The following is a 15,964-nucleotide window of genomic DNA, read 5'->3' as shown; positions in this document are numbered from 1 at the left end:
ACACACACACATATATATATATCTCCTCTCCCTCGTGAGCCTCCCTTCTCTGCCCCCATGCCACTCCCTCTAGGTCATCACAACACGCCTGGCTGGTTTCTCTGGGTTATACAGCAACTCCCCACCAGCTATCTGTTTCACACATGACAGTGTATATATGTCAATGCTACTTTCTCAATTCATCCCACCCTCTCCATCCCCTGCTGTGTCCACAAGTCTGTTCTCTACATCTGTGTCTCCAATTCTTCCCAGCAAACAGGTTCATCAGTACCATTTTTCTAGATTCCATATAAATGCATTAATATATTTGTTTTCTCTTTCTGACTTACTTCATTCTGTATAACAGGCTCTTGTTACCTCACTACCACTGACTCAAATCTTCCCCTTTTTATGGCTGAGTAATATTTCATTGTATATACACATACCACATTTTCTTTATCCATTCATCTGTCAATGGACATCTAAGTTGCGTCGTGGCTATTGTAAATAGTGCTGCAATGAACACTGGGGTATATGTCAAACTTCATCCTTGACTTGCTCATTATTCTCTTTACGTCACCCCTCCCTTTAGCATTTATTCTCTTGCCATTTGATCAGTCCTTTTCAACCTATCGCTGCCCACTTGAAGCTGTTCTCTAGACCTCACTCAGATAATTGTACATATTCTTACTGGAGTGGTTTCATTTAGTCCTACAACTTAAACTCCTAATATCACATCCTAAATCCACATCTTAGCATGAATCTCTAGCCTGATTTCCAAATAGGATTTTTTTGAAAGGTTATTAATATTCACCCACTTACGCTTATTCCTCTTCTTGCCTTCCTCATCTCTATTAGCAGTAGCAAAGTTTGTAATATTATTTTTTTCCCATACATTCTTTCTTTAACATTTATTTTTAATTGGAAGGTAACTGCTTTACATTGTTGTGTTGGTTTCTGCCATACATGAATCAGCTATATGTATATGCATATCCCCTTCCTCTTAAGCCTCCCTCCCACCCGACTCTCCCGTCCAGCCCCTAGTTTATCACAAAGCACCAGGCTGAGCTCCCTGTGTTACACAGCAACCTCCTACTAGCTATCTATTTCAAACATGGTAATGTATATATTGCAATGCTCCTCTCTCAATTCATCCCCCTCTTTCCCCTGCTGTATCCACAGTCTGTTCTCTGCATCTACATCTCTATTCCTGCCCTGAAAATAGATTCATCTGTATTATTTTTCTAGCAATTCCCTTAATGGGCATATACCCTGAGAAAACTATAATTCAGAAAGACACATGTACCCCAGTATTCACTGAAGCACTTAATTACAACAGCCAGGACATGAAAGCAACCTAGATGTCCATTGACAATGAATGGATTAAGAAGTTATGGTACCTACATACAATGAAATATTACTCAATCATAAAATAAACAGGAATTTGAGTTAGTTGAACTGAGGTGGACAAACCTAAAGCCTTTTATAAAACTTGTATTATTGCTCAAACTATTATCTTCAGAACAGTCATCTTTAACTCTTCAACTTCCTTTATCCCTCACTACTTACTTGAGGTCCCCAGTCCTGTCAAATTTATCTCTTAAGATGTCTTATATGACACCTGTTAGAAAGGCCATTATCAAAAAGACAAGAAATAATAAGCGTTGGTGAGGATATGGAGAAAAGGGAGCCCTACTACTGTTGTTGTTAATGTAAATTGGTGCAGCCTGTATGGAAAACAGTATGGAAGACCCTCAAAAAATTAAAACTAGAACTATCATATGATCCAGCATTTCCAGTTCTGGGTACTTATCCAAAGAAAATGAAAACACTGACTCAAAAAGATATATGTACCCCTATGTACACTGCAGCATTATTTATAATAGCCAAGTGTCCATCAATGGATGAGTGAATAAAGAAACTAATAGTCCATTTGTGTGTGTTTTTATTATTATTCAGCCATGAAAAAAGAAGGAAATGTTGCCTTTTGTGACAACATGAATGGACATTGAGGGCATTATGCTAAGTGAAATAAGTCAGACAAAGACAAATACCATATGATCTTACTTATATTTGGAAGTTTAAACAAATAAGCCAGAGAAAGACAAATACCATATGACCTTACTTATATTTGGAAGTTTAAACAAATAAGCCAGAGAAAGACAAATACCATATGACCTTACTTATATTTGGAAGTTTAAACAAATAATAATAAAAAAACCCAACCTCCTAAATAAAGGACAGACTGGTAAGGGACTTCCCTGAGGGTGCAGTGGCTAAGACTCTGTGTTCCCAATGCAGGGGGCCCAGTTGCGATCCCTGGTTGGGGAACTAGATCTGGCATGCTACCGGTAAGAGTTGGAATACCACAACTAAAGATCCCACATGCCACAGCAAAGATCAACAACCCTGCATGTGCCATAACTAAAGACCCAGTGCAGCCAAATAAATTAAACTAAACTTAAAAAAAACAAACAAAAACCAGACTGGTGGTTGCCAGAGGTGCAGGCTGGGCAAAAAGGGTGAATATAGTCAAAAAGTACAAACTTCCAGTTTTAAAAATAAGTCAGTCCTGGGAATATAGTATTCAGCATGGTGACTACAGTTAATAATACTATACTGTACGTTTGAACATTGTCAGGAGTAGACCTTAAATGTTCTCATCACGAGAAAAAAACTTGTTTAACTATGTGTGGTGATAGATGTTAACTAGACTAATTACCGTGGTCATCTTATAACGCATACAAATAATGACTCATTATGTTGCACACCTGAAATTAATGTCAATTATATCTCAGGAAAAAAGATGTCTTAAACCTATTTCTTGTTTTTAAACCAATGGCCCAGTCCACTTATCTCATTTCACCTAATCTATGTATAGAGAATAGTCATAATATATGATTCACAACTGGCCTTCCCATCTATAAAAGCTTGCCTTTCTAGACTATAATCCTTAAGGCAAGGTAATCTTCCTGAATATTAGTTTGATAATGGTACAATCTCATTTATAAGCCTCCCTTAACTCTGCATATCCTATAAGGTAAACACCAAATACTCTGGCACAGCATTCACTGTTTAGCCTGACTCTACCAGGTTTTTTCCAATCTCTCCCCTGGTTTTATCCAATCTCAACCTACCAGTAGTTACATCAAGAGACTCTGTTTTCATCTTCAGAGTTACTATTATGTCATTCCCACCCCTATCAACTAGGGGACTCAGGGAAATGATTATTTTAGTCATCTAATCTCTTAAAGAAAATACCAGTTAAAAGCAACTATTTCTCTGTATCAAGTTAGGATACTAACCTTTTTTGGCTCAGCTTTCATAGCATTCTGGATTGAGAAAAGAAAACAAGGCATATCAGGTCTATAAAGACCCACTTTAAATACTCCTCGTTTAGTTTTCTCTCTCTGCTCTTTCAATTTTTGAAGTTGTTTTTCTTCTTTGTATTTTTGGAGCATTTGTTTTCGTTGATCAAAGACAACAGTTTTTGTTGACTCTAAGTAGGAAAAAAGAAAAAACAGTATATAAAATATTTCAGATAGAAAGTTAGGCAAATATCTTAACTTCTAACTTCAACTGTTGCTAAGAAGTGCTTTTAGTAACTTCTTGTTAATTTCTTAGCACTTCAATTTATTTCCACCTCTGTTTTAATATTCCTATTTCTTTTGACTTCACTTGTTCAAATATCTGATTGCTTGCTATGTCTAGGGATGTATTAGTTCACTTTTAAATTAATTAACTTCTATGATACCAGACTCCAAGCTGACGTCCAGTGATTCTCACCTCCTGGCAGTCAGTGGGTCTTGTGTCATCCCCTGCCATCTGAATAGGGCCGACCTGTGTGACCAAGAAAGTACTGTGGAAATGATGGAGAACAACTCCATGACTATGCAGGTTAGATCCTGGGTTGGGAAGATCCCCTGAAGGAGGGCATGGCAACACACTCCAGCGTTCTTGCCTGGAGAATCCCCATGGACAGAGGAGTCTTGAGGGCTACAGTCCACAGGGTCACAAACAGACACAACTGAGGCAACTTAGCACATATGCATACACTCTTAGATAACTTGCTCTGGGGGGATGCCAGTGGCCACGTGGAACTGTTAGGAGACTCAGAAAGCCCCATAGAGATGTCCACGTGACAAAGAACTAAGGCCTCCTGCCAAAAGCCAGCATCGACCTGCTGGTCACATGGATGCGTCACTTTAGAAGTGAATCCTTTACAATAATCAAACAGTATGGTAGAAGCAGATCTCCAGTCTCAGTCAAGCCCTCAGATGCATCCTGGATAACATCCTGACTGCAGTCTCCAGAACCATCTAGCCAAGCTGCACTTAAATTCCTGACCCACAAAAACTGTGTAAATTAATAAACACTTATTGTTTTAAGCCACTGAATTTTGGGGTAACTAATACTATTTCTTTCTTTTGATATTTAGGCTCCCTGTCAGTTTAGCTCAATTTAGGTTTTCTACATAAATCTTATGTTTCTTTAAACTATGAAGTGTTTTACAATATAATGCTTATTTAATACAATAATGTTTGTTGAAACATTTTTATATGAAAAATATAAGTGGGTACCATGTGTGAGACATTTTTAGGTAGGAAGAATAAGTAAGAAAATGTCTGCCCTTGAGGGGCTCAAGGGAACACAGTTTCAAAAAAGAGAATGCCCATAATAAAGAATCAGTACAACAGCTATCTGGAGAGATCAGGAAATGCTTCCTTAAGACAGCATACCTAAAAAGGGTTCAGAGGAATAAGTAAGTGTTTGTCCCCTGGGTAAGGATTAAAAATAATCCATACATAACTGCATAACTGAATAAATTTACTACAAAAAGGTATATACTTAAAATGAGGGAAATTTATAGTATATAAATTGGACCTTGATAAAATTGTTAAATAAAAGAAAACCCCAGGCAGAGTACAGAATATGCAAAAACACAGATGATCAAGTGGTCAGTCACCAACAAACCCTTTTATCTTCGACTTCTCTGAAGGTTCCCCTCAGCTCTTGATTGAACTGAAACCTGGCTCTCCCCTGAAGTCACTGCTTCCCTAGTTGTCCTCTCATGAGGCTGACTGTTTTTTCTCCCACACTAGAGTATCACTGCACCTGAAGAGGAGAGATGACCTCATTGTTGGTTTCTGATTATTTCTTCTTCTCCATTTAAAGATCCCAGCTTTACATTTTGTGTCATCAGATCTAACCCAGTATCTCAATCTGTTTCCATGTTTGTTTCTCCTTCCTTGAAGGCTTTAGCTCGTGGCTCACTGTCATTGTCTCCATCACTGTTCTTGCACAAATCTTGATGACTCATCCAGTACCCTAGCTTCTTGATTCTTAGGTGTTCTTTCTTCCAGTGATCTTTCTTCCACTGTATCTCAGGTACCCATTCCCATGATCACACCCATACTAGTACTTCAACCTTTCTCGTGTCATGCACACATAAAATAACATTCACAGACCACACTGCTTGTGGTCAAATGCAACTAACCAGCCAAAGAGAGAGAGGTCTGATCAACCCAGGCCCTGCCAGAAACTTCAAGGGCTCAGAGGACCAATTTCCTGTCACACCTGTATTCATTCATGAGATAACCAGGCACTTGAGACCTCATTATTATCGATGAATACTATATGTCCTTCATAAGCCCAATTTCAAGAAATCCACTCTCTGATTACGATATCTTATCTTTCCAACAATTCTTTGGCTCCACCAGGACGTACCTACACGCTCCTGATCTACGATCATATTTTCACTGTCTTTCACCTCCCTCACATCAAGTGTTTTCATATCCAATTTAGAGTCCATGATTTATCATCATAATCACTACTTCAACTTTTTGGCCCCTCTCTCACTCTGGCAAAATCCCAATTCCAATTAAAGGCCTCTCTATGTCGACTTCCCACCTGCAATGTGCAAATGAATATGGCTGGAACAGCACACAAAATGCATGCTACTTCTTTCCTTTCTACAGTCGACTCTCCATATTCCTGGGTTCCACATCCACAGATTCATCCAACTGCATATGGAAAATATTCAGGAAAAAAAATTCCACGGGATTTCCTAGCACTCCAGTGGTTAAGAATCTGTCCTACAATGCAGGGGATGCAGGTTTGAACCTTCATCAGGGAACTAGATCCTACATGCCACAGCTAAGATCTCATATGCCCCAAGGAAGATTGAAGGTTGAGTGCTACAAGTAAGACTCGGCACTGCCAAACAAATAAATATTTAAAAAACCAAAAGACCATGTATAAATTGGCAACACCTGAATTTATTTATCTAGCTCAGACTTCTCCTCTGAACTCATCTTGGATATCCAACTACCTTTTCAAAATCTCCTCTTTTACATCTAACACTGAACTCTAATCTTACCACTCCCCCAGTCCTTTACAATTTAGTAAATAGCCACTGCATATTTTTAGGTGCTCAGGCCAAAAACTTTGGAATCATCTTGATTCCTCTTTCTTACTCATCTATATTTATTTATTTAACATTTTGGCCACTCAGCATGTGGGATCTTAGTTCCCTTACCGGGGATCAAACCCTCACCCCCTGCAGTGGAAGAGTGAAGTTTGAACCATTGAACCTCCAGGGAAGTTCCCTTGACTTCTCTTTATCAACCCCTACATTGAATCCATTAAGAAATCATATTGGTTCAACCCTCAAAATACATCCAGAACTCAACCAACTATTTTTGCCGCTACCACTCTGGCTTCCCTGGTGGCTCAGACAGTAAAGAATCTGCCTGCAATGCAGGAGACCCAGGTTCAATCCCTGGGTCGGAAGATACCCAGAGAAGGAAATGGCAACCCACTCCAGTATTCTTGCCTGGAGAATTCCAAGGACAGAGGAGCCTAGTGAGTTATAGTCCATGGGGTCGCCAAGAGTTGGACATGACTGAGAGACTAACACTTTCACACTTTCGCCACTGTGGTCAACCATGTACTAAATTATTGCAACAGTCTTCAAGCTGGTCTCTCTGTGGCCACAATCTATTCTCAACACAGTAGCCAAAGAGATGCCTTTAAATCGTAAATCAGAGAAACATTCATTAATCCATTAAACATTTCATATTTCAGAGTAAAAGCCAATGTCCTTATAATGATGGCCCTCAGGGCTCTATGGGAACTTGCTTGCTTTCTCCAGCCATGCTTCCCTATTCACCTTCTCTGGAACATACCTGGCCCATTCCTACCTCTGCTGCTGCTGCTAAGTCGCTTCAGTAGTGTCCGACTCTGTGAGACCCCATAGATGGCAGCCCACCAGGCTCCCCCGTCCCTGGGATTCTCCAGGCAAGAACACTGGAGCGGGTTGCCATTTCCTTCTCCAATGCATGAAAGTGAAAAGTGAGAGTGAAGTCGTTCAGTCGTGTCCAACTCTTCGTGACCCCGTGGACTGCAGCCTACCAGGCTCCTTCGCCCATGGGATTCTCCAGGCAAGAGTACTGGAGTGTTGCCATTGCCTTCTCCGGCTCCTACCTCTAGGCCTTTGCAAATGAGGAATAAAAAACACTTTAATAGCACACTGACAAAGTTAAATTTAATTTGAAAGATTTTGGCTGAGGAATGAAGTATTTGAGAGGGTCCGAGTAGAAGCAAAGAGACAACTCAGAAGGCAATAACATCACCTCTCCTCACAGAAAATGTCAGTTCTTTCTTCAAAGTCCATCTTATTCAGTTCTATGACCCAGTTTTCATTTCCTCTGAACTCCTAACAGATGTTATTCTTTACTCTATCCCCCCTCAACGACCAACCCACTTTCTTTGATCTTCAAACATAAACCACCACTTCATCTCAAAAACAAAAACGCTACAACATATTAATCGAATTCTTCTCTCACTTTCTTTTAGAATCACAAAAATGACAAATCTAGAAGAAATAGTTTTAGCCCACCTCTCCCTTTTACAGAAGCAATTAACCTTTATATGTTGAGTGTCTTGTGCGTGTCAAACATTACACTGGTTCTGGAAAAATGATAAAAACTGAAGCAGTGAACACTTAGAACAATGTGACATCTCATTTCTCTATAAAACTTCTAAGACTTTATCTCTCTCTGCCATTTCTTCAAACTTTATCTTTGCTTTGTTTTACTGCAATCTAGCTCCTAGTACCTGCTATATAAACACAACTAAACAGGAGTCCAATGACTCATTCTGCAAATGCATGCCACTTTCCAGTTCTCTTCCTTCTATTCAATAGTATCCCTTGCCTTCTAAGACACTCATTTTTATTATCTTTATCTTTTGCTGAGATCATTCCTTTCTTTTTTAATTGGTTCTTCCCCTCCTAACCACCCTAAATCCTTCTAGGCAAACTACAGGGATGAATACTTTGATTTAGTATCCTTACTTTGTGGTACTTCAATCAAGCATATCCATATTTTTTTAGTTGCAGCATGCAAATTCTCATAATCGGTTATATTTTTATATAACCCTTTTTAACTTATCTTGTTAATGTTTATCTTACCTAAGCTCTAGAAGTAAGAAATTAGGATTCCTATAAGGCCATATAGGTAAAAAATGTTATAATACTCCATAGGTGAATGGCATTAGCCTAGATAGGGACGTTCAGTCTTTGCTTGAAATAGGCAGTACTTAAAAAAAAAAAAAAAAGAAAAGAAAAGAAATAGGCAGTACTTAATTGTAGAAATGGAGAAGGCAATGGCAACCCACTCCAGTACTCTTGTCTGGAAAATCCCATGGACGGAGGAGCCTGGTAGGCTGCAGTCCATGGGGTCACGAAGAGTTGGACACAACTGAGCGACTTCACTTTCACTTTTCACTTTCATGCATTGGAGAAGGAAATGGCAACCCACTCCAGTGTTCTTGCCTGGAGAATCCCAGGGACGGGGGAGCCTGGTGGGCTGCCGTCTATGGGGTTGCACAGAGTCGGACACGACTGATGCGACTTAGCAGCAGCAGCAATTGTAGAAAACACAGTTATTTAGAATGTTATTTCAAAACTCCATTCTTCTGGTCAGGGTTTTTTTAAACCTCAGATATTAAACTACTCTTCTGAGGTAATAATACTCTCAAATATTACTCTTCCAAACACTTGAAATTACAATCAACCTCTACTTACTTGGCTTGATACTGGCCTTTTCTGGAACAAGCTCTTGAGATGTCTCATCTAATTCAAGAAGACTTCTACTTTCCAAGGTTGGAATGTTGACATCTTTCAAACCAAAGTGTCTATTTCGTTCATATTCCTTATGTCTGTTTTCTTTCTGAGACAGTGATTTTCTATGAGCAATTTTAGTTCTAATCATGTCAGTACTTAAATCCTTTCTGTGCCAACTGGCAAAATGTGATGAAGACATCCTGTCAGGAAAAAGAGAGAAAGACCAACTTACGTGGAATTTCATTTTATATTTTAAAAACTTAAGATTCCAGTTCACTTCCTATACCACTTCAGAGCTTTCTGAAATAAAAATGTTAAAATACAAAATGGAATATACATGTGAGTTAAGAGTGGGAAGAAAGTTATCAAAAGAGAAGATACTACAAACTATTTTGGGGTTCTGAATAGGAACCTGTTTGACAGGTGAAGTGAAGTCCAGGAAGCCAAGCCAATATAAACAAGAGATTCTAGGCTTATCATAGAGAACACTGCAAAATGTATGAAGTAAAGGTGAAAATAGGGAAAAGTAAGTGAAGGACAGTATACAGAATAGTTGCCTTAACTGCCCTGATGATGAATGCTCAAAATTCTCCAAGCCAGGCTTCAGCAATATGTGAACCGTGAACTTCCTGATGTTCAAGCTGGTTTTAGAAAAGGCAGGGGAACCAGAGATCAAATTGCCAACATCCGCTGGATCATGGAAAAAGCAAGAGAGTTCCAGAAAAACATCTATTTCTGCTTTATTGACTATGCCAAAGCCTTTGACTGTGTGGATCACAATAAACTGTGGAAAATTCTGAAAGAGATGGGAATACCAGACCACCTGATCTGCCTCTTGAGAAATTTGTATGCAGGTCAGGAAGCAACAGGTAGAACTGGACATGGAACAACAGACTGGCTCCAAATAGGAAAAGGAGTTCGTCAAGGCTGTATCTTGTCACCCTGTTTATTTAACTTCTATGCAGAGTACATCATGAGAAATGCTGGACTGGAAGAAACACAAGCTGGAATCAAGATTGCTGGGAGAAATATCAATAACCTCAGATATGCAGATGACACCACCCTTATGGCAGAAAGTGAAGAGGAACTAAAAAGCCTCTTGATGAAAGTGAAAGAGGAGAGTGAAAAAGTTGGCTTAAAGCTCCACATTCAGAAAACGAAGATCATGGCATCTGGTCCCATCACCTCATGGCAAATAGATGGGGAAACAGTGGAAACAGTGTCAGACTTTATTTTTTGGGGCTCCAAAATCACTGAAGATGGTGACTGCAGCCATGAAATTAAAAGACGCTTACTCCTTGGAAGGAAAGTTATGACCAACCTAGATAGCATATTGAAAAGCACAGACATTACTTTGCCAACAAAGGTCCATCTAGTCAAGGCTATGGTTTTTCCTGTGGTCATCTACAGATGTGAGAGTTGGACTGTGAAGAAAGCTGAGCACCCAAGAATTGATGCTTTTGAACTGTGGTGTTGGAGAAGACTCTCGAGAGTCCCTTGGACTGCAAGGAGATCCAACCAGTCCATTCTGAAGGAGATCAGCCCTGGGATTTCTTTGGAAGGAATGATGCTAAAGCTGAAACTCCAGTACTTTGGCCACCTCATGCAAAGAGTTGACTCATTGGAAAAGACTCTGATGCTGGGAGGGATTGGGGGCAAGAGGAGAAGGGGACGACAGAGGATGAGATGGCTGGATGGCATCATCAACTCGATGGACGTGAGTTTGAGTGAACTCCGGGAGATGGTGATGGACAGGGAGGCCTGGCGTGCTGTGATTCATGGGGTCGCAAAGAGTTGGACACGACTGAGAGACTGATCTGATCTGATGATGAATGCAGGCAGCCTGGCACTTTTTCTCAACCCAGAAGAAAAAAAAAAAAAAAACAAAAAAAAAACCCACAAGATGCATATTATATAGTTAGAGAAGATAAATAGGCAGTCAAATATGAGATTGAGAAAAAAGGGTTTCCAGAAGTACCATAATGATGTAGAAGGATAACCATATGCTTTGCTTTGGTGAGACAGAATAAAATTCTTTTAGCCATACAAGAAGTCATATAGTTTATTTGGCATATACTCCTTTCTTAGAAAGAACCCTGAGAATGTATTGAAGTAAAACAAGAGAGAACAAGAAAGATGATGTCATGGGTTCTAAGAAACTGTGGATCCAAATGAAAGTGAAAGTGAAGTCACTCAGTCCTGTCAGACTTCTTGAAACCCCATCAACTGTAGCCTACCAGGCTCCAACTGAGGAAGAGAATAAAGGAAACTGGAAAATCTAAGAGCCTCACCTAAATAACTAGTGGAGAGAACAACTAAGCCAAACTGGAGAAAAAGGACCAATTCTCCAAAGAGTCTTGCCAACTTAAAAGAAAACAGGGCGAGGGAAGGATGGAACGTCTGTCACTAGGAATTTTAAAAATATATAAGCACACAGTGCTCTTCAACAACAAGAATAACAAAGAAAGTACCCTAGAAAACTGCACATAAAAATCTGCATAAGAAGTGAGGCAAATTAAAATGCTATTTCAAGCAATCAACAGAGTATAAAATATGAGAATTCATCTGACCTGAATGACTCATTAGAAAACACCCTGATGCTTGGAAAGATTGAAGGCAGGAGAAGCGAACGACAGAGGATGAGATGGTTGGACAGTATCACCAACTCGATGGACATGAGTTTGAGCAAGCTCCAGGAGTTGGTGATGGACAGAAAAGCCTCACAAGATGCAGTCCATGGGGTCACAAAGAGTCCGACAGGACTGAGCGACTGAACTGAATGCTAAAAACATTCTCCTTTAAGGGTCCAGAGGAAGTGATAAAGAACTGTACTTTTTATCAAGAACTCTCCTCTACTATTTGATTTACCACTTCTCACAAATACTATGGAACACTTGCTGTCCTTGCTGCACAGCAGGCCAATGAAGGGGAGATGAAGTGTCGAGGCAAGGACTTTATTCCCCAGAGCTGACCAAGAAGATGGCACACTCATGTCTAGGGTTCTGAACAAAGGCATTTTAGTTTAAGAGTCAAGCAGAGGGGTAGGATTCTCTGAAGCAGGCCATTATGTATGATTATATATAATAACAAAAGCAACGGAAAAGCAAGTCAAAGAAACAGTTCCAACCTGGAGTCAAAATTGGCTTTTCCTGCAACAATATTAAGCAGTTATTAAAGAAAAAATAAAAATTATGTATTAGTTATTTAAAATACGGCATAGCACTGTATTGTACACAGCAAAGCGAGAAAGGGCTAACACTGAAGGCATATTTTATTATCATCTAAATCCTAAAAGGTAGTATAACTACCCTTATACAGATGAGGTAAATTAACTGCCCACATAAGCACTGTTAAAAGGTAGTGGACCTGAAATCCCCAGCCCCGCAGCCCGGCTCTTCACACACATTTAAGTTCTCTACCCTTGACTGGAGTTTCTTCCAGCCTGAAAGTCTAGAATGCCTTACTTAGTCTTGCTTGCCTAGGGATTGTCAACCCAAGCGTTTTTAGTTGTCACATAATCTGTAAGGAGCTATTGGAATAAAGTTGGGGCCAAATGCCAATTACACCCCGGTGGCGAAATGCTGCTGCTACACAGGTCTTCTCAAAAAATATTTACTCTTTCGGAGGACTGAGTCAACAGCTTCCGGAAGGAGAGGTAATGAGGTCCTAGAAGAAGCCTCCCCCAAGCGAAGTTCAGAGCGTTGCCGCCAGTCCTCGGACCCTTTTATAACTTCTAGAAAGAAGCGAACCGTGTCCTCCTCCAGCTACCCAGCAACTACCTACCTGAGGCAGTTTCTAGCGTTAAACTTCAACCAAACTAAAAGGAACTCTCTGGTCCAGGAAGACCACCGCGCCTCCGAAGAAGGAACGTCTACAGCAAGAATCGACAAAATTCAAACTTCCCGCACAGAGCCGCTGATTGGAGGTATTTTAACCAACACTTCCGGTAAAAGTGCCCGCCTCTTCCCCTCGACGAAGCGCGCTATTAGCTCGCTTCTTGACATATTTGAATTGATTGAAAGGTTAACGGACCATTCAAAGGGTAGGTGTGAGCGGACTCTTTGGGCGTGTCCGGGATGCTATATTGACGAAGGGCGGAGCGGTGGGAGGTCTGGGCCGGCTAGGAGCGGGAGTGGCTGGTGGTTGACCGTGGGCTACGCTAGCGTCCGGTCGGCAGCTACCTGGCCCTCGCTGGTATCAGAGAAAGGACAGGATGAAGGAGAGGGGAGTCGGAATTTGCAGGGCTTTTTGTTGTTGTTTTTTATTTGCAGGACTTTTTAATGTCCTTGTTTAATTACATAAATCAGCTGAACTTAATGAAATATTTTCTTCGCTTAAAGTTTTAAAGAAAGTTTTATTATCGCACCAAATTGCTCGTTAAATCATTATTAGTTTTATTACTTGTTACTTGTCTTTTTTTTCTCGTCTACATTAAAAAATAGATATAAAGTAATTACATTCAGAAGCATAGGTTTTTTGGGTGTATAATCTGATGAGTTTTGCTAAATGTAATCAGCTGTGTAACCACCACCCAGTCAGGATATGAGAGCATTTTCATAACCTTTGAGTTCCTCAAGCCCCATGCTAAATCTCCCAGCGTTTAGGTGCTCACTCTTTTGATTTCTGTCACTTTAAAAATAGGAGTGGTAGGTGCTCTTCTGTTTGCCTTTCTCTCAGTGTATTGTTTGCAAGATCCATCCTTACCTTTGCATTAATCAGCCCTGTTGTTTTTATTGCTGAATACGATGGTATGATCACTCACCTAGAGCCAGACGTCCTGGAATGTGAAGTCAAGTGGGCCTTAGGAAGCATCACTAGGAACAAACTAGTGAAGATGATGGAATTCCAGTTGAGCTATTTCAAAAACCTAAAAGATGATGCTGTGCAAGTGGTGCACCCAGTATGCCAGCTAATTTGGAAAACTGAGCAGTGGCCACAGGACTGGAAAAGGTCAGTTTTCATTCCAATCCCAAAGAAAGGCAATGCCAAAGAATGCTCAAACTACTGCACAATTGCACTCACCTCAGTATCAGTATCAGTATCATTTCAGTTCCTCAGTCATGGCTGACTCTTTGCAACCCCATGAACCACAGCACACCAGTCCTCCCTGACCATCACCAACTCCCAGAGTTTACCCAAACTCATGTCCACTGAGTCAGTGATGCCATCCAACCATCTCATCCTCTGTCGTCCCCTTCTCCTCCTGCCCTCAGTCTTTCCCAGCAACAGAGTCTTTTCAAATGAGTCAGCTCTTCGCATCAGGTGGCCAAAGTACTGGAGTTTCAGCTTCAACATCAGTCCTTCCAATGAACACCCAGGACTGATCTCCTTTACGATGGATTGGTTGGATCTCCTTGCAGTCCAAGGGACTCTCAAGAGTCTTCTCCAACACCACAGTTCAAAAGCATCAATTCTTCAGCGCTCAGCCTTCTTCACAGTCCAACTCTCACATCCACACATGACCACAGGAAAAACCATAACCTTGACTAGACGGACCTTTGTTGGCAAAGTAATGTCTCTGCTTTTGAATATGCTATCTAGGTTGGTCATAACTTTCCTTCCAAGGAGTAAGCATCTTTTAATTTCACGGCTGCAGTCACCATCTGTAGTGATTTTGGAGCCCAGAAAAATAAAGTCTGACACTGTTTCCACTGTTTCCACTGTTTCCCCATCTATTTCCCATGAAGTGATGGGACCAGATGCCATGATCTTCGTTTTCTGAATGTGGAGCTTTAAGCCAACTTTTTCACTCTCCACTTTCACTTTCATCAAGAGGCTTTTGAGTTCCTCTTCACTTTTTGCATAAGGGTGGTGTCATCTGCATATCTGAGGTTATTGATATTTCTCCCAGCAATCTTGATTCCAGCTTGTGTTTCTTCCAGTCCAGCGTTTGATGTACTCTGCATAGAAGTTAAATAAACAGGGTGACAAGATACAGCCTTGACGAACTCCTTTTCCTATTTGGAACCAGTCTTTTGTTCCATGTCCAGTTCTACCTGTTGCTTCCTGACCTGCATACAAATTTCTCAAGAGGCAGATCAGGTGGTCTGGTATTCCCCTCTCTTTCAGAATTTTCTACAGTTTATTGTGATCCACACAGTCAAAGGCTTTGGCATAGTCAATAAAGCAGAAATAGATGCTTTTCTGGAACTCTCTTGCTTTTTCCATGATCCAGCGGATGTTGGCAATTTGATCTCTGGTTCCTCTGCCTTTTCTAAAATCAGCTTGAACATCAGGAAGTTCACAGTTCACATATTGCTGAAGCCTGGCTTGGAGACTTTTGAGCATTACTGTACTAGCATGTGAGATGAGTACAATTGTGCGGTAGTTTGAGCATTCTTTGGCATTGCCTTTCTTTGGGATTGGAATGAAAACTGACCTTTTCCAGTCCTGTGGGCACTGCTAAGTTTTCCAAATTTGCTGGCATATTGAGTGTAGCACTTTCACAGCATCATCTTTCAGGATTTGGAATAGCTCAACTGGAATTCCATCACCTCCACTAGCTTTGTTTGTAGTGATGCTTTCTAAGGCCCACTTAACTTCACATTCCAGGATATCTAGCTCTAGGTCAGTGATCACACCATAGTGATTATCTGGGTCGTGAAGATCTTTTTTGTACAGTTCTTCTGTGTATTCTCGCCATTTCTTCTTAATATCTTCTGCTTCTGTTAGGTCCATACCATTTCTGTCCTTTATTGAGCCCATCTTTGCATGAAATGTTCCTTTGGAATCTCTGATTTTCTTGAAGAGATCCCTAGTCTTTCCCATTCTGTTGTTTTCCTCTATTTCTTTGCATTGATTGCTGAAGAAGGCTTTCTTATCTCTTCTTGCTGTTCTTTGGAACTCTGCATTCAGATG

General features: G+C 40.5%; 1 protein-coding gene across 4 annotated transcripts in view; it reads right to left on the bottom strand.

Moving 5' to 3' along the window:
* Positions 1-13,060, bottom strand: part of DLGAP5 (DLG associated protein 5) — a 46,367-nt gene extending 33,307 nt beyond the window's left edge. For 3 of the 4 annotated variants that reach the window (XM_025295487.3, XM_006046039.4, XM_044924950.2), the window contains exons 1-3: positions 12,890-13,060; positions 9,068-9,306; positions 3,285-3,478 (exon numbers count right to left, since the gene is read on the bottom strand). In XM_025295487.3, coding sequence (XP_025151272.3) covers positions 3,285-3,478; positions 9,068-9,305 — 432 coding nt within the window. In that variant the 5' untranslated portion in view covers position 9,306; positions 12,890-13,060. The remainder of the gene's footprint in view (positions 1-3,284; positions 3,479-9,067; positions 9,307-12,889) is intronic. The other variant, XM_006046038.4, reaches the window with a different exon arrangement.
* Between the last annotated feature and the right edge of the window lie 2,904 nt (positions 13,061-15,964).

This window comes from Bubalus bubalis, chromosome 11 (genome assembly GCF_019923935.1).
Source record: "Bubalus bubalis isolate 160015118507 breed Murrah chromosome 11, NDDB_SH_1, whole genome shotgun sequence".
NCBI classification, from domain to species: domain Eukaryota; kingdom Metazoa; phylum Chordata; class Mammalia; order Artiodactyla; family Bovidae; genus Bubalus; species Bubalus bubalis.
The sequence above is the reverse complement of the archived record's forward strand: the minus strand, read 5'-3'. Positions and strand labels throughout refer to the sequence as shown.